The 19032-nt window shown below is 43.0% G+C and overlaps 1 protein-coding gene across 1 annotated transcript in view; it reads right to left on the bottom strand.

Moving 5' to 3' along the window:
• Positions 1 to 6186: 6186 nt before the first annotated feature.
• Positions 6187 to 19032, bottom strand: part of LOC143275821 (uncharacterized) — a 91039-nt gene continuing 78193 nt past the window's right edge. Inside the window, exons 17-22 of the mRNA XM_076580099.1 lie at positions 18382 to 18475; positions 17486 to 17623; positions 15056 to 15192; positions 10302 to 10382; positions 7712 to 7838; positions 6187 to 6467 (exon numbers count right to left, since the gene is read on the bottom strand). Of these exons, the coding sequence (XP_076436214.1) occupies positions 6274 to 6467; positions 7712 to 7838; positions 10302 to 10382; positions 15056 to 15192; positions 17486 to 17623; positions 18382 to 18475 (771 nt within the window). The 3' untranslated portion in view covers positions 6187 to 6273. The remainder of the gene's footprint in view (positions 6468 to 7711; positions 7839 to 10301; positions 10383 to 15055; positions 15193 to 17485; positions 17624 to 18381; positions 18476 to 19032) is intronic.

Here is a 19032-nt window from a genome sequence, read left to right on the forward strand (position 1 = left end):
ACCGGGTTTGTTTTTTGTTGTTTTTTGTGTGTGTTTTTTGTTTGTTTGTTTTTTCACAAATATATGGTTGTAAAACCAGCTTGTTCTTTTGCAAGTATTCAAAATTGTTTGATTCTGAATAGTCATTCAATCTGCTGTTAAGGATAAGACAGAGTAAATTACTCTGTGTGTGTGTGTGTGTGTGTGTGTGTGTGTCTGAAACCTGACTGAATGACATAGGAAACAAACAATGAGAGCCTAAAGGAAGCTATCACTTAGCTCTACCCAGGGAGGCAGCCTGATGTGCTAATTGGGTGTTTGTAATGTACTTTGAGCTTGGTGTCTCAGTCTGACAGGACAGGTGCTATCTTTGTATCAACATCAATTAATCCATCAAACATATAGTGACAAACGTGCCTGTTTCAAGGTGGCCTTTAGACCTATCAATACTCATTCTAAGGTGTAGGGGGAGCTTGGATCAGGTGGGCAACTTAAGTCACAATTTCTTTTATCTATTGAGTCACACACACACACACACACACACACACACACACACACACACACAGAGGTAAGATGTTAAAGATCAAACACACCAACACAATTATACCACAATAAGCATGCATGCACTCTTTTCCTTTACAAACTTGTACACACAAAAAAAGACTAAAATTGGATAATCTGCAGATTTGTTTGGATTTATTTCCAATCCTAGAAGGCAAGTGTGACCGTTTAGAAAGAAACTTCAAGAAACTTATTTCAATAAATATTACCATCAACTCCTCTGTCAACTCCTAAGTACTTTGCATCAGAGTCGGTTCAAACAACAGTTGCAACCAAAATGAAGGGCACAGTCAGGAGTCAACTCACCCTGTCTGGCGGCATTAAGGGTCCCCTCTCCTGAATACATCAATCCTATAGCAATTGGCACAATTGGACAAATAAAAATAATAAACTCTGGTATTTCTAAAATAAAACTTGTTCATAACTGCACTAGTGAACATGTGCAACACACTGACACACACATTTTAACACACACACTCTCCAGGTCCCCATCTCTCTTCTGACAACAACAAAGATGGAGGACCATTCTTTAAAAGGTTTGGCAAAGAAAGCATGTGTACAGGATATTCTTTAAGAAAACCCTTTTTTTTTCAAAGACAATTTTCAATGGTACACATTTAATTATGAAGACTTTAAATAAGAAGTTGCTAAGGGAGAAGAAAACGTAGAACTACATCACATCAAACACTCACTGACATGTCACAAATACCACAGAGAAATGCAGACAGAGAGCGAAGAGGCTAACATCTACCTCCCAACAAGGAACAGTCTGTCAATCTGAAATAGGTCAGCGTGTGAATGCTTCAGTCTGTCATCTGTGTGTAGAAATAGATCAGTGTGTGCATGCTTCAGGCTATGTAATGTATGTTCAAAAACAGGTCAGTGTGTGCATGTTTCAGTCTGTGTCGTGTGTGTGCAGAAACAGGTCAGTGTGTGCATGCTTCAGTCTGTGTAATGTATGTGCAGAAATAGGTCAGCGTATGCATGTTTTTCAGTCTGTGTAATGTGTGCAGAAATAGGTCAGTGTGCATGCTTCATTCTGTGAAATCTGTATGCAGTGTGCAGCAAGTCAGTAAACATGACTGGACCATGTCTGCAATAAGTTGATGACTGAACACATGTGGTCAGTGATGCATGTCTGCAATACACTGAGAGAGAGTCCAGTTAGTGGTGCATGTCTGCAATGCACTGAGAGAGAGTCCAGTTAGTGGTGCATGTCTGCAATGCACTGAGAGAGTCCAGTTAGTGGTGCAAGTCTGCAATGCACTGAGAGAGAGTCCAGTTAGTGGTGCAAGTCTGCAATGCACTGAGAGAGAGAGTCCAGTTAGTGGTGCATGTCTGCAATGCACTGAGGAGAGAGAGACCAGTTAGTGATGCATGTCTGCAATGCACTGAGGAGAGAGACCAGTTAGTGGTGCATGTCTGCAATACACTGAGGAGAGAGAGACCAGTTAGTGGTGCATGTCTGCAATGCACTGAGGAGAGAGAGACCAGTTAGTGGTGCATGTCTGCAATACACTGAGGAGAGAGAGAGAGACCAGTTAGTGGTGCATGTCTGCAATACACTGAGGAGAGAGAGAGACCAGTTAGTGATGCATGTCTGCAATGCACTGAGGAGAGAGAGACCAGTTAGTGGTGCATGTCTGCAATACACTGAGGAGAGAGAGAGACCAGTTAGTGGTGCATGTCTGCAATGCACTGAAGAGAGAGAGACAGGTTAGTGGTGCATGTCTGCAATGCACTGAGGAGAGAGAGACCAGTTAGTGGTGCATGTCAGCAATACACTGAGAGCGAGTCCAGTTAGTGGTGCAAGTCTGCAATGCACTGAGAGAGAGAGACCAGTTAGTGGTGCATGTCTGCAATGCACTGAGGAGAGAGAGACCAGTTAGTGGTGCATGTCTGCAATACACTGAGGAGAGAGAGAGAGACCAGTTAGTGGTGCATGTCTGCAATACACTGAGGAGAGAGAGACCAGTTAGTGGTGCATGTCTGCAATACACTGAGAGAGAGAGACCAGTTAGTGGTGCATGTCTGCAATGCACTGAGGAGAGAGAGACCAGTTAGTGGTGCATGTCTGCAATACACTGAGGAGAGAGAGACCAGTTAGTGGTGCATGTCTGCAATACAGAGAGAGAGAGAGACCAGTTAATGGTGCATGTCTGCAATGCACTTAGGAGAGAGAGACCAGTTAGTGGTGCATGTCTGCAATGCACTGAGAGAGAGAAAGACCAGTTAGTGGTGCATGTCTGCAATGTACTGAGCAGAGAGAGACCAGTTAGTGGTGCATGTCTGCAATACACTGAGGAGAGAGAGTCCAGTTAGTGGTGCATGTCTGCAATGCACTGAGGAGAGAGAGACCAGTTAGTGATGCATGTCTGCAATACACTGAGAGAGACAGACCAGTTAGTGGCGCATGTCTGCAATGCACTGAGGAGAGAGAGACCAGTTAGTGGTGCATGTCTGCAATGCACTGAGAGAGAAAGACCAGTTAGTGGTGCATGTCTGCAATACACTGAGAGAGAGAGACCAGTTAGTGGTGCATGTCTGCAATGCACTGAGAGAGAAAGACCAGTTAGTGGTGCATGTCTGCAATGCACTGAGAGAGAGACCAGTTAGTGGTGCATGTCTGCAATACACTGAGAGAGAGAGAGACCAGTTAGTGGTGCATGTCTGCAATGCACTGAGGAGAGAGAGACCAGTTAGTGGTGCATGTCTGCAATACACTGAGGAGAGAGAGACCAGTTAGTGGTGCATGTCTGCAATACACTGAGAGAGAGAGACCAGTTAGTGGTGCATGCAAGACAAGAGTCTCAGGACAATGTTCAGGAGTGATGGACAATGTTCATGAGTGTTGCATTCCAACTTTACACTGGGCGCTCCACAGTCTTTGCAAGTTCAGTTCAGTCACAGAAGCCATGATACCACATTGTACAGATGTAGTTTTCAGCCACTCACTTCAAGCATTCACACAGAGAATGACAGCAAGAAAAAGGATGTGGTGAAGGGTGCCATACATATATGAAATAACAAAAACAAAAAAAACCTTGTTGCCATATAAGTAAAACAAAAACATATGGACAGTTAAAAGATGGATGGAATAAAAGATTAAATAAAAGACAGGATATTCTTTTCACTGCCACAGACAATGATGCCTTCATTAATCTGACACAAACTTGTATCTCACACTGCAAGCTAGTGATTGCTAACTCATGATTCTGACATAAAACTTGTATCTCACACTGCAAGCTAGTGATTGCTAACTCATGATTCTGACACACTTGTATCTCACACTGCAAGCTAAAGTAATTGCTAACTCATGATTCTGACATAAAACTTGTATCTCACACTGCAAGATCAAGTGATTGCAACCCATAATTTGCTTGATTTGCAACCCTGTTCTTGCTTGATTGAATGAATGTTGGAGATAAGAAACATGTATTTCTAAATAGATACTGTGTTTTGCACGCTCGTAATCTTTAAAAAAAAAAAAAAAACATTAAAAAAGCAAAACCATACCAGACATAAACTGCTCTTCTGAAACATTTTAGACTTTTTAAGCCTGACCACAAATGTGCTGTTTCTCAATCTCCTCTGAAAATGATTCAGAAAGGAAAGAATCAAATAAGGTGTTTTTTTCTCTTGTTTTTTCTTTTTCTTATTTTTTTTTCCCATAAGAAATGTCATATCTGATAACTATGACAACACACTAACACCTTGGTGATATTCACGTTTCATAAAAAAAGGAATACTTTTAAAACAAAAGAATAAAACTCCAATGCATGTCAAATAACAAACCAAATAAATAGGTGTCACAAGTACACTTTTGTAAAAGTACAATTGAAACAGAGATAATTCAAGGCATTCATCAACTTCCAAATGAACTGTTCCGGTCACTCCAACCTAACATGGGACTTTTTGCTAGGCCAGGAAAGTTGCTGCTTCTTACCGGAGAAAAACAAAAATCAAATCTTAAAAATGATAAATCAAAAGTCTAAAAGTGTGTGTAAAATACATTCATACACATTTCAATGTTTGGTTTTTACAGTTAGTCCTGATTGTAAGCAAGTCTGTACGGTTCGATCTGGACACTAGAATAAAGGACTGGTTTGAACATGACAGAAAGTCATATGAGAGCGACATCAAAATTGAAAAAAATATACATAATCAACCACGGACAATAAATAAAACCATTTGTAAGTATTTCAAAAGTCACCATCTACAGAACACCCACTGATTTATATCAAGTTCCATTAACTTGTCAGACAAAAAAAACCCAAAAAACAAACAAACTGATAAGATTTCTACAACCTGATCCAAGATCACAACCAAGTTTTGCCCTGTATCAGTCTCACATTTGCTGAGATGCTTGCATATAGTTGGAGCCGGTTATGGCTTCAATATCTGATTAATATCAATTTAACATTCCTTGCTTTTCTTATATAAATGAGAACTTTGACATATACTGAGTTTGTTTGATTTTTGTTGTTGCTGTGTTTTTTTTTATTATCATTTTTTTTAAATTCTGGGTTCAGTTTGCATCAAAAAGCACACGAAAGAGTAAGATCTCTTCCTAAACAATTTGTGAGTTACATACAACAGTTCCACATCTGCGACTGACGGAAAGAACTGACAGGTTAAAGCAACAGTATCACCACAGTCCTAAACACAAAAAGCACTGGTGGGATGAAAGAATGACTTAAACCAGCAGTTAAGTAACAAATGCAAGATCAGTTTTAAACACTGATTTGAACAAATACAACAATGAGGTCATTTAAACTAGCAGTAGCAGAAGTAAACCTCATAGCAGGGTGTCACTGACTAGCTCCACACAATGTACTACAATAATGATTCATGACATATCTGAATGAAGTGATTTTCCTGAATGGGAAGAAGTAGAAAAACAACAACAAACATAGTTTCTCTTTCAAGACAATCTGTTCCCTGAGTTACTCTCATCAGTCTGGTGAGTCAGTGTCACTTTTGTGGTCCTTGTGCTCACAGTGTTCTCAGCACTAGCTGTTCACAGCTGTCTCTGGTCACTGACTGGGGTGGCTTCCAGGACTCAACCCTGCCGGAGTTGTGGCCGAAGGGGAAATAAACAAAACGGTTATCGTCAGTCAACAAGCAGTTCAACCCCCCTCACACATCCATGAAAACCATGCAGATGTTTTCTCAGCCACCCTGTTCAGATAACTGTGTGACGTCAGATGTCTCAGGTACATGATGCAGCACTCTGCCCACACAACAACCCTCCCCCTTCCACCACTCTTCCTTCACAGACAAGGCACTGCCCACCACTCACTCTGCTGGTGATCAACAGTGTCATGTCGGTATTTCAACACCGTCACTTTCCCACAAGAGGAGAAAGCACCAGTCACTGCTGAGAGTCTCCTCTTTAGTCAGGCACAGGAAAACACCACACTGTCTGGTGGTCTTTGGGTCAGGCACAGGAAAACACCACACTGTCTGGTGGTCTTTGGGTCAGGCACAGGAAAACACCACACTGTCTGGTGGTCTTTGGGTCAGGCACAGGAAAACACCACACTGTCACACCCAGTGCTGAATGAACAAGTGTAGCTGCCCCAACACCTCTCAGCCTATACAATCAGCACCATGTGTGAGGGGCACACACAGTTCCTCCTTCTCCAAACACTTGTGGCACAGACAATGCAAGGTTGGCATAAGGAGAACACAGCTCCAGCCACACTGTCTGTGGGGCGGGGGGAGGGTCACTCATTGGTGGTGGGGGGAGGGGGGAGGGGGGAGGTCCTGACCAGTATCCAGGCGTGTCTTGTTGACATGGTGGTCCAGCAGAGTCCTCCAGGCTGACAGGTCTTCAGGGGACGGCAGTCTCAGCACCAGGCGCTGTGTGGAGGGCAGGCCTGAATAGGGGCTGGGGGGACATGTGCAGACCACCAGTTCTGTCGCTGTTCACACACACACACACACACACACACACACACAAATGTTGACGTACATTTCGACACATACGTGTGAGCACAGAAACTGATCAACATCACCATTCAGAAACCATGTCCTCAGACCTAACTTCCTTTCTTCCACAGAAACCATGTCCTCAGACCTAACTTCCTTTCTTCCACAGAAACCATGTCCTCAGACCTAACTTCCTTTCTTCCACAGAAACCATGTCCTCAGACCTAACTTCCTTTCTTCCATAGAAACCATGTCCTCAGACCTAACTTCCTTTCTTCCATGGAAACCATGTCCTCAGACCTAACTTCCTTTCTTCCACAGAAACCATGTCCTCAGACCTAACTTCCTTTCTTCCATAGAAACCATGTCCTCAGACCTAACTTCCTTTCTTCCACAGAAACCATGTCCTCAGACCTAACTTCCTTTCTCCCACAGAAACCATGTCCTCAGACCTAACTTCCTTTCTCCCACAGAAACCATGTCCTCAGACCTAACTTCCTTTCTCCCATGGAAACCATGTCCTCAGACCTAACTTCCTTTCTCCCATGGAAACCATGTCCTCAGACCTAACTTCCTTTCTCCCATGGAAACCATGTCCTCAGACCTAACTTCCTTTCTCCCACAGAAACCATGTCCTCAGACCTAACTTCCTTTCTCCCATGGAAACCATGTCCTCAGACCTAACTTCCTTTCTCCCATGGAAACCATATCCTCAGACCTAACTTCCTTTCTCCCACAGAAACCATGTCCTCAGACCTAACTTCCTTTCTCCCATGGAAACCATGTCCTCAGACCTAACTTCCTTTCTTCCACAGAAACCATGTCCTCAGACCTAACTTCCTTTCCTCCACAGCATTATCTCTGACTTTCACGGTGATGTAAGCTTCCTGCCAAAAGTAAGTAATAACAAACAAAAATAACAGTCTGCCATGTTGAAATTTTAATCAAATAATAGTCTATCACATACTAACGGTCACAGAACAACCAAAGACAATAGAACTGTTTCTAAAGCCTGTTTATCAAATAAGCACTGGAATTTTCAGGAAAAAGTCAGTATGGCATACAAGGCATATACCACTACTTTAAAGGAAAAAAGTTAATTTTGAACCAGCATTAGCACAATATGAAAGCCTGTATGTATAATGATTTATGAGTACTAACAGAATAAATCTAAAAACAGTATTGAGAGCACAAGCAGAATGACAGAAAACCCAGTCATGTAGGCAAGGGGACTGACTGTGCTGTTTGTTGACATGGATGTCAGAGATGTGGTGCAGTTGAAGGGGGTCACACAACACGTGCAGACTGCCGTCCTTGTCTGGCCGACACAGCAGCACCATGTCAGAGAACAGAGTCATCTGCACCTGTAACAGTCAACACAGGATCAGCCTCCCGCAGGTCTGCAGGGTTGTGTATGGAAGTTTTCATTTTAGTGTTTAAATACACATTTTACGCCTCCGTTTTCTTTACATAACAATTGTGTATGTTTTCCATGAAGAGGTGCTAGATCAATTTAAAACATTTTTTCTTTAATTATCCAAGGTTCTCAAATTTCTGTCAGCTTTTAATGGTATCTTAACCATGGATAGCTGTAAACATGGATGGTAAATAGCTGTAAACAGGGTTAGAGTGTAGGTGTAAGCATGAACAATAAGTAGGACTGTGTACATACACTGTGTCTAGCTGAAAACATGGACAGTATGTAGCTGTAAACATGGACCGTGTCTAGCTGTAAACATGGACAGTATGTAGCTGTAAACATGGACCGTGTCTAGCTGTGAACATGGACAGTATGTAGCTGTAAACATGGACCGTGTCTAGCTGTAAACATGGACAGTATACATGGACCGTGTCTAGCTGTGAACATGGACAGTATGTAGCTGTAAACATGGACCGTGTCTAGCTGTAAACATGGACAGTATGTAGCTGTAAACATGGACCGTGTCTAGCTGTAAACATGGACAGTATGTAGCTGTAAACATGGACCGTGTCTAGCTGTAAACATGGACAGTATGTAGCTGTAAACATGGACTGTGTCTAGCTGAAAACATGGACAGTATGTAGCTGTTAACATGGACCGTGTCTAGCTGAAAACATGGACTGTGTCTAGCTGAAAACATGGACAGTATGTAGCTGTAAACATGGACCGTGTCTAGCTGTGAACATGACAGTGTGTAGCTGTAAACAGGGTCAGTGTGTAGGTGTAAACATGGACAGTATGTAGCTGTAAACATGGACCGTGTCTAGCTGTGAACATGACAGTGTGTAGCTGTAAACATGGACCGTGTCTAGCTGTGAACATGACAGTGTGTAGCTGTAAACAGGGTTAGTGTGTAGGTGTAAACATGCGCAATAAGTAGGACTGTGTACATGGACTGGGTCTAGCTGTAAACATGGACAGTGTGTAGCTGTAAACATGGAAAGTGTGTAAGTATAGCTGTAAACAGGACAGTATGTGTCTGTAAACAGGACAGTATGTGGCTGAATGTGTCTATAAACAGGACAGTATGTGGCTGAATGTGGCTGTAAACAGGACAGTATGTGGCTGTAAACAGGACAGTATGTGGCTGAATGTGGCTGTAAACAGGACAGTATGTGGCTGAATGTGGCTGTAAACAAGACAGTATGTGGCTGAATGTGGCTGAAAACTGGACAGTATGTGTCTGTAAACAGGACAGTATGTGGCTGAATGTGGCTGTAAACAGGACACTATGTGGCTGAATGTGGCTGAAAACAGGACAGTATGTGGCTGTAAACAGGACAGTATGTGTCTGTAATCAGAACAGTATGTGGCTGAATGTGACTGTAAACAGGACAGTATGTGGCTGAATGTGAATAAACAGGACAGTATGTGGCTGTAAACAGGACAGTATGTGGCTGAATGTGACTGTAAACAGGACAGTATATGTGGCTGAATGTGACTGTAAACAGGACAGTATATGTGGCTGAATGTGACTGTAAATAGGACAGTGTGTAGCTGTAAACAGGACAGTATGTGGCTGTAAATAGGACAGTATCTGGCTTTACAGGACAGTGTGCAATTTTTAACATGGACAGTATAAGACTGTAAACAGGACAGTGAGTGCTGTAAACAGGACAGTATGTGGCTGTAAACAGGACAGTAAGTGGCTGTAAACAGGACAGTGTGTGACAGTATGTGGCTGTAAACAGGACAGTAAGTGGCTGTAAACAGGACAGTGTGTGACAGTATGTGGCTGTAAACAGGACGGTATGTGGCTGTAAATAGGACTGTATGTGGCTGTAAATAAGACAGTATCTGGCTGTAAACAGGACAGTATGTGACAGTATGTGGCTGTAAAGAGGACAGTAAGTGGCTGTAAACAGGACTGTATGTGGCTGTAAATAGGACAGTATCTGGCTGTAAACAGGGCAGTAAGTGGCTGTAAACAGGACTGTATGTGGCTGTAAACAGGACTGTATGTGGCTGTAAATAGGACTGTATGTGGCTGTAAATAGGACAGTAAGTGGCTGTAAACAGGACAGTATGTGGCTGTAAACAGGACTGTGTGGCTGTAAACAGGGCAGTGTGTATGTGTAGTAGTAAACAAAGACCATCACACCAAGAAAGAATCCATCACATTATGTCAACAGTACAGATCACCACAGAGCTTTCAGAACAAACCGAACGATTAAGTTCCAAAGTAACTCTTTTAACCAGATTTCAGCAATTGTTCTTAACACACCTGTCAAAACCTAAAGATCTAGCACATGAAAAACAGACTTCTTTCCATGTCAGAAAGATAACATCTGAGGAACATCTCTCACAGGCACACATCTTCACAGAGAGAGAGAGAGAATGCACTGACCTTCGCCCAGTGGTTGTTGTGGACAAAGAACGCATCGCCCTGGTAAATGATGTGGCGGTCTTCTTGACACAGTTGGAACACCTGACACATGCAGACAGACACCCCATTATGTCACAAGTCAAATTCTTTATTCACAGTGGTAATAGGTAAGCAAGGAAAATGCATCTTGACATCCAGACCTAGCTCTGAAGAGAGACCAAGGAAAAGAAACAGAAACCAACTGGGAGTGGGGGTGTGGGGGGGATTTTAAAAAGTAATTAAAACATCACTACAGTCAACCTCCAAACACCTACATGTACAACACAACACAACTGGAGACACACACAGCCAGACACCTACATGTACAGCACAACACAGACAGCAGACACACACAGCCAGACACCTACATGTACAGCACAACACAGACAGCAGACACACACAGCCAGACACCTACATGTACACCACAACACAACACAGACAGCAGACACACACAGCCAGACACCTACATGTACAGCACAACACAGACAGCAGACACACACAGCCAGACACCTACATGTACAGCACAGCACAACACAGACAGCAGACACACACAGCCAGACACCTACATGTACAACACAACACAGACAGGAGACACACACAGCCAGACACCTACATGTACAGCACAACACAACACAGACAGCAGACACACACAGCCAGACACCTACATGTACAGCACAACACAACACAGACAGCAGACACACACAGCCAGACACCTACATGTACAGCACAACACAACACAGACAGCAGACACACACAGCCAGACACCTACATGTACAGCACAACACAACACAGACAGCAGACACACACAGCCAGACACCTACATGTACAGCACAACACAACACAGACAGCAGACACACACAGCCAGACACCTACATGTACAGCACAACACAACACAGACAGCAGACACACACAGCCAGACACCTACATGTACAGCACAACACAGACAGCAGACACACACAGCCAGACACCTACATGTACAGCACAACACAGACAGCAGACACACACAGCCAGACACCTACATGTACAGCACAACACAGACAGCAGACACACACAGCCAGATACCTACATGTACAGCACAACACAACACAGACAGCAGACACACACAGCCAGACACCTACATGTACACCACAACACAACACAGACAGCAGACACACACAGCCAGACACCTACATGTACAGCACAACACAGACAGCAGACACACACAGCCAGACACCTACATGTACAGCACAACACAGACAGCAGACACACACAGCCAGACACCTACATGTACAGCACAACACAACACAGACAGGAGAGACACACAGCCAGACACCTACATGTACAGCACAACACAGACAGGAGACACACACAGCCAGACACCTACATGTACAGCACAACACAACACAGACAGGAGACACACACAGCCAGATACCTACATGTACAACACAACACAGACAGGAGAGACACACAGCCAGACACCTACATGTACAGCACAACACAACACAGACAGGAGAGACACACAGCCAGACACCTACATGTACAGCACAACACAACACAGACAGGAGAGACACACAGCCAGACACCTACATGTACAGCACAACACAACACAGACAGGAGAGACACACAGCCAGACACCTACATGTACAGCACAACACAGACAGGAGACACACACAGCCAGACACCTACATGTACAGCACAACACAGACAGCAGACACACACAGCCAGACACCTACATGTACAGCACAACACAGACAGCAGACACACACAGCCAGACACCTACATGTACAGCACAACACAGACAGGAGACACACAGCAAGATACCTACATGTACAACACAACACAGACAGCAGACACACACAGCAAGATACCTACATGTACAACACAACACAACACAGACAGCAGACACACACAGGCAGACACCTACATGTACAGCACAACACAACACAGACAGGAGAGACACACAGCCAGACACCTACATGTACAACACAGCACAACACAGACAGCAGACACACACAGCCAGACACCTACATGTACACCACAACACAACACAGACAGCAGACACACACAGCCAGACACCTACATGTACAGCACAACACAACACAGACAGCAGACACACACAGCAAGATACCTACATGTACAGCACAACACAGACAGCAGACACACACAGCCAGACACCTACATGTACAACACAACACAGACAGCAGACACACACAGCCAGACACCTACATGTACAGCACAACACAACACAGACAGGAGACTCACACAGCCAGACACCTACATGCACAACACAACACAGACAGCAGACACACACAGCCAGACACCTACATGTACAACACAACACAACACAGACAGCAGACACACACAGCCAGACACCTACATGTACAGCACAACACAACACAGACAGGAGACTCACACAGCCAGACACCTACATGCACAACACAACACAGACAGCAGACACACACAGCCAGACACCTACATGTACAACACAACACAACACAGACAGGAGACTCACACAGCCAGACACCTACATGCACAACACAACACAGACAGCAGACACACACAGCCAGACACCTACATGTACAGCACAACACAACACAGACAGGAGAGACACACAGCCAGACACCTACATGTACAGCACAACACAGACAGCAGACACACACAGCCAGACACCTACATGTACAACACAACACAGACAGGAGACTCACACAGCCAGACACCTACATGTACAGCACAACACAACACAGACAGCAGACACACACAGCCAGACACCTACATGTACAGCACAACACAGACAGCAGACACACACAGCCAGACACCTACATGTACAGCACAACACACAGACAGCAGACACACACAGCCAGACACCTACATGTACAACACAACACAGACAGCAGACACACACAGCCAGATACCTACATGTACAGCACAACACAACACAGACAGCAGACACACACAGCCAGACACCTACATGTACAGCACACACAACACAGACAGCAGACACACACAGCCAGACACCTACATGTACAGCACAACACAGACAGCAGACACACACAGCCAGACACCTACATGTACAGCACAACACAGACAGGAGACACACACAGCCAGACACCTACATGTACAGCACAACACAGACAGCAGACACACACAGCAGACACCTACATGTACAGCACAACACAACACAGACAGCAGACACACACAGCAGACACCTACATGTACAGCACAACACAACACAGACAGCAGACACACACAGCCAGACACCTACATGTACAACACAACACAGACAGCAGACACACACAGCCAGACACCTACATGTACAACACAACACAACACAGACAGCAGACACACACAGCAGACACCTACATGTACAGCACAACACAACACAGACAGCAGACACACACAGCAGACACCTACATGTACAGCACAACACAACACAGACAGCAGACACACACAGCCAGATACCTACATGTACAGCACAACACAGACAGCAGACACACACAGCAAGATACCTACATGTACAACACAACACAACACAGACAGCAGACACACACAGCCAGATACCTACATGTACAGCACAACACAGACAGCAGACACACACAGCCAGATACCTACATGTACAGCACAACACAACACAGACAGCAGACACACACAGCCAGACACCTACATGTACAACACAACACAGACAGCAGACACACACAGCCAGATACCTACATGTACAGCACAACACAACACAGACAGCAGACACACACAGCCAGACACCTACATGTACAGCACAACACAACACAGACAGGAGACACACACAGCCAGACACCTACATGTACAGCACAACACAACACAGACAGCAGACACACACAGCCAGACACCTACATGTACAGCACAACACAACACAGACAGGAGACACACACAGCCAGACACCTACATGTACAGCACAACACAACACAGACAGGAGACACACACAGCCAGACACCTACATGTACAGCACAACACAGACAGCAGACACACACAGCCAGACACCTACATGTACAGCACAACACAACACAGACAGGAGACACACACAGCCAGACACCTACATGTACAGCACAACACAGACAGCAGACACACACAGCCAGACACCTACATGTACAGCACAACACAACACAGACAGCAGACACACACAGCCAGACACCTACATGTACAGCACAACACAGACAGCAGACACACACAGCCAGACACCTACATGTACAGCACAACACAGACAGCAGACAGCAGACACACACAGCCAGACACCTACATGTACAGCACAACACAACACAGACAGGAGACACACACAGCCAGACACCTACATGTACAGCACAACACAGACAGCAGACAGCAGACACACACAGCCAGACACCTACATGTACAGCACAACACAACACAGACAGGAGACACACACAGCCAGACACCTACATGTACACCACAACACAACACAGACAGGAGACACACACAGCCAGATACCTACATGTACAGCACAACACAGACAGCAGACACACACAGCCAGATACCTACATGTACACCACAACACAACACAGACAGCAGACACACACAGCAAGATACCTACATGTACAGCACAACACAGACAGCAGACACACACAGCCAGACACCTACATGTACAACACAACACAGACACACACAGCCAGACACCTACATGTACAACACAACACAGACAGGAGACACACACAGCCAGATACCTACATGTACAGCACAACACAGACAGCAGACACACACAGCAAGATACCTACAGGCACATTGTGAGAAAAGACCAGCCTGTCCTGCATCTTCATCACTTCACGGTCCACCACACGCACTGTCTGTAGTGACGCCGACGTCCTCAAACTGTTTGTGGTCTGTCGACCGCGACCACTCTCACTGCCACTGTCTGTTGCACAGGAGTAGAAATATTTCACTACAGACATTTAACATGGAAATATTGAAAATGATTTTGAACATTTAACATGCAAATATTAATGATTTTAGACATATAACAGGAAATATTGACAACGGATTTAGACATTTATCAGGAAATTCAACATGGAAATACTGATAATGATTTTTGACACTGAACAGGAAATAATGATAATGATTTTAGACACCTAACATGGAAATATTGATAATGATTTTGACGTTCAACATGGAAATACTGATAACGATTTTAGACATTCAACATGAATTATTGACAATGGTTTTAGACATTTAACATGGAAATATTGATATTGATTTTTGACACTTAACAGGAAATATTTATAAAGATTTTAGACATTTAACATGGAAATATTGATATTGATTTTTGACATTTAACAGGAAATATTTATAAAGATTTTAGACATTTGACAAGGAAATACTGATAATGATTTAGACATTTAACAGGAAATATTGACAATGGTTTTTGACATTTAGCAAGAAATTTAACATGGAAATATTGATAGTGATTTTTGACATTTAATAGGAAACATTAACCCTTTCGTTGCCAGGAAAATAAAATTTAAGTGAAATCTATTTGCCAGGGTTTTTTCACAAAAAACGGGTATAACTTTTAAAAAAATTCTGTGCTCTTTGTTATTAGAGAAAGACCCATAAAAGTATATATTTTCTGAAAGGTAAATGAATAAAGAATACAAAACACATAATGTTTTCCTATTTTACATATTTTTAGTGATATGCTGTCATTTTGAAATCAGTGTTTTGTTTTTTGTCACATTTTCAACTTGATCATTACAAACATTAGTCAGGTAATTTGCACTAAAATATATTTTCTGGACAAATGGATATCTGCACACACAAAATCATACTAGAACAACCACAATTTTTTTTTTTTTTTTTAAAGAGATAGATACACAATGCATTGTGACTTCTCCAAGTGATAATATTTCTGTGAGGCCACGCCCCCTCAGTCTCCACCCCCCTCCTCTTCACCCCTCTTACATGACCACTTTATCCAGTTCACATCAGACCGCATTCGCTGAGTGCCAAGAAAATCGCTCACACTGTGTCCTGCTAATAATTCAGTTAGTTTGTATTGTCTGCTACAGTTGTGCAGCTGGCATCACTCACCGATAGTCGTATCTTGGCCACTCTCTTTATTGCTCCCTTTATTTTCTATCAAATCGTCCTATAAATGTTCATCACTGTCTTCTCCTTCGAATTAACGCTTCAATTCTTTCTGAGCATCAACTAAAGAAAGAAATCTTGGTTGATTTAGTTCGCCATGGTAGCATGTCTTGAGCACGGCATCAGTCCGACATTTTGTTGAGCGAGCGAGGAAAGGAGCCATGCAAAACACTGCGACAGTGACCCAACCAAAACGTTTAAATAAAGGACAGCCTCATGACGTAGATAGGGTTTCTAGCTATGAAAAGAATCTAGAAAGATTCCCCAAGCTAAAGCAACCAGCATTTTCATCAACGAACTGAATGCAAACCAGGGAAAAGTCTGAATATTTCGATGACAAGTTATCTCGTCATTGTGGCAGCGAAGCGTACATGCTTGCGATGATGAGTTATCTCGTCATAGAGGCAGCCTAGGGGTTAATAATGATTTGTTTTACATTTAAATGGTAATGATTTTAGACATTTCACAGGAAACATTGATAACAATGTTTGACATTTAACATTATTATAAATGCATTTGTACAGCAGTGAAGAGTACATCAGAAAGTGGTCACTACCTTTTTTTATGTATCATTAGCACGGGATGTACCTTTACATACATAAAAAAAGAAACCAGATTCCCCAAACATGTACCACAAACACCCTTCATTCTCACCACTTCAGTCACAGCATCACAGTCTCCACTCTAAAGTAAACAGTAAGTGACACACAACCAAACTGTACCAAAATCAACACAGTGATCCAATCAGAGCTCTGCATGAATCGATCTATGTGTCATCCTTTCAACATAAAGGGAGCTACTGAATGTTGACTAGAAACTCAGCTTGAGGCCTGGAGTGCCCATTATTTTAACCATTTTAGTTTCTCGAAAAGAAAAGAGTATATTTAAACCAAATCTACATCACTGTACCAGACCCACAACATGACACCTACCACAAAGCACAATGTTGCCAAAACAAGAGAACAGACCAGAAAACAGCATCCAGCTTCAATTCTGTCCTTTTAACTTAAGTTCTGCATTCACTGTTACTTGATTTGTCAGTTACTCTCTGCACACACACTGACCTTTGGAAGAGGCAGAAGATGACGTAGTACAGCTACCTTTGCCACTGCAGGACGACTTGGTGTGAGAACTGAGAGAGGTCAGGCTCTGCACTCGGGCGTTGCTGATGTTGCTGATGTTGTGCACACTCTCCTGCAGAACTGAAACACAGCACTTCCTGGTCACACCCTGTCCTCCAGGCCCGCCCCCTTTCTCACCTGTTCAAAACTCTTATGCTCAACTGTATGTTCTTAACTCTGTATACTAAAATCTGTACCAACATACAGTTACACTTGACATACCCACCCTGTATCATTTTTAATAACTAAGAGTTGACATTACCCTGCACAAAAAGTTTACAACAGGAAGGCTTGACACTTACCCTGTATGAAAACCCAGAGATTTAGCAGGATAAAAATGTCACAGAAATGCTTCTTTTGATAGATAATGTTTTGACCCAGAGCATTAACATGACAAAAATGTCAAAGAAATGCTTCGTTTGGCAGAAAATATTTTCAAAGAGATTGAGGCATGCAAAGTAACTTTTCAAACAGTGAATCTGATGATCAGATTGATTTCTGTGACAAATATACAAATCATCTAGCAAAGCGCTTGTGTCCAACAAACAGCTTAAGTGTCGAAACAAATTTTTAGAAGCTGACGATTCTCACTGTCAATAAATTATTTTAACATGAATGGTACGTGCACACAACAGTTCTTTCAGAGCAAACAATTGAACAGAACTAGTAAATCAAATGCTAACTGTTAAATGCATAGGAAAAAACATCAAAATTTTGATGATGCAAATCTAGCTTACCTCAATTATTTCTTTCTACAAATTTCTTTTCGTCAGCTAAATAGAATTCCCCTTGCGGTAATTTTTAATGACTTTTACAGTTGACTGGAAGAGACAACTCACCCTGGGTAACTTTCTTGAGGGTGGCGTGGTCAGTACTGCTGCCAGAGGTGTGCATGTAGATTTCTTGGAACACAGATGACAGCTCCTTGATGTGCTGAAACACAAGTCAGGTCACCCACCTTGTTATTCCCTCCTTCTGTGCACAGGGAATGAAAAAGAATGAACGCAAAAAAGACAAGAGAGGAAAGGCCTTCAAGACTCACTTGTGGTACACTTAAAAAAAAAAAAAAATCTAATCGATAAAATGTGTTCTGTTTTTGTTATTATAAAGCTTCGGGTTAAAAGAAAAAGAAAAAAGAAAAAAAAAGAGTCCTAACGGCAGATTCGAACCCCACATGTTCGGATGAGAAGAAACTGTCTTATCCATTACACTATCATGGCTCCTTAACTGACGTTCAAAAATATAATATTTAAACATGCTTTTTTTTTTAAAGGGCGATAAATCGATTGCGGTATTCGCAGTGAGAACACTGTTCAAATCATATTATTCTGGTGTATCTTGGGCATTCAAAAAATCTTTAAAGACAATTAAAAATTCTTTTTAGGTCTGCGGTAAAGGAGACGTGGCTATCGCTCCAATCACACTGCAACACTTAGCCGTTTTCTCTGGATCTAGATAGATGTACAAGTTTAGTTACACCTGGTTGACAC

The sequence above is a fragment of the Babylonia areolata genome, chromosome 31 (genome assembly GCF_041734735.1).
Source record: "Babylonia areolata isolate BAREFJ2019XMU chromosome 31, ASM4173473v1, whole genome shotgun sequence".
Taxonomy (NCBI): Eukaryota; Metazoa; Mollusca; class Gastropoda; order Neogastropoda; family Buccinidae; genus Babylonia; species Babylonia areolata.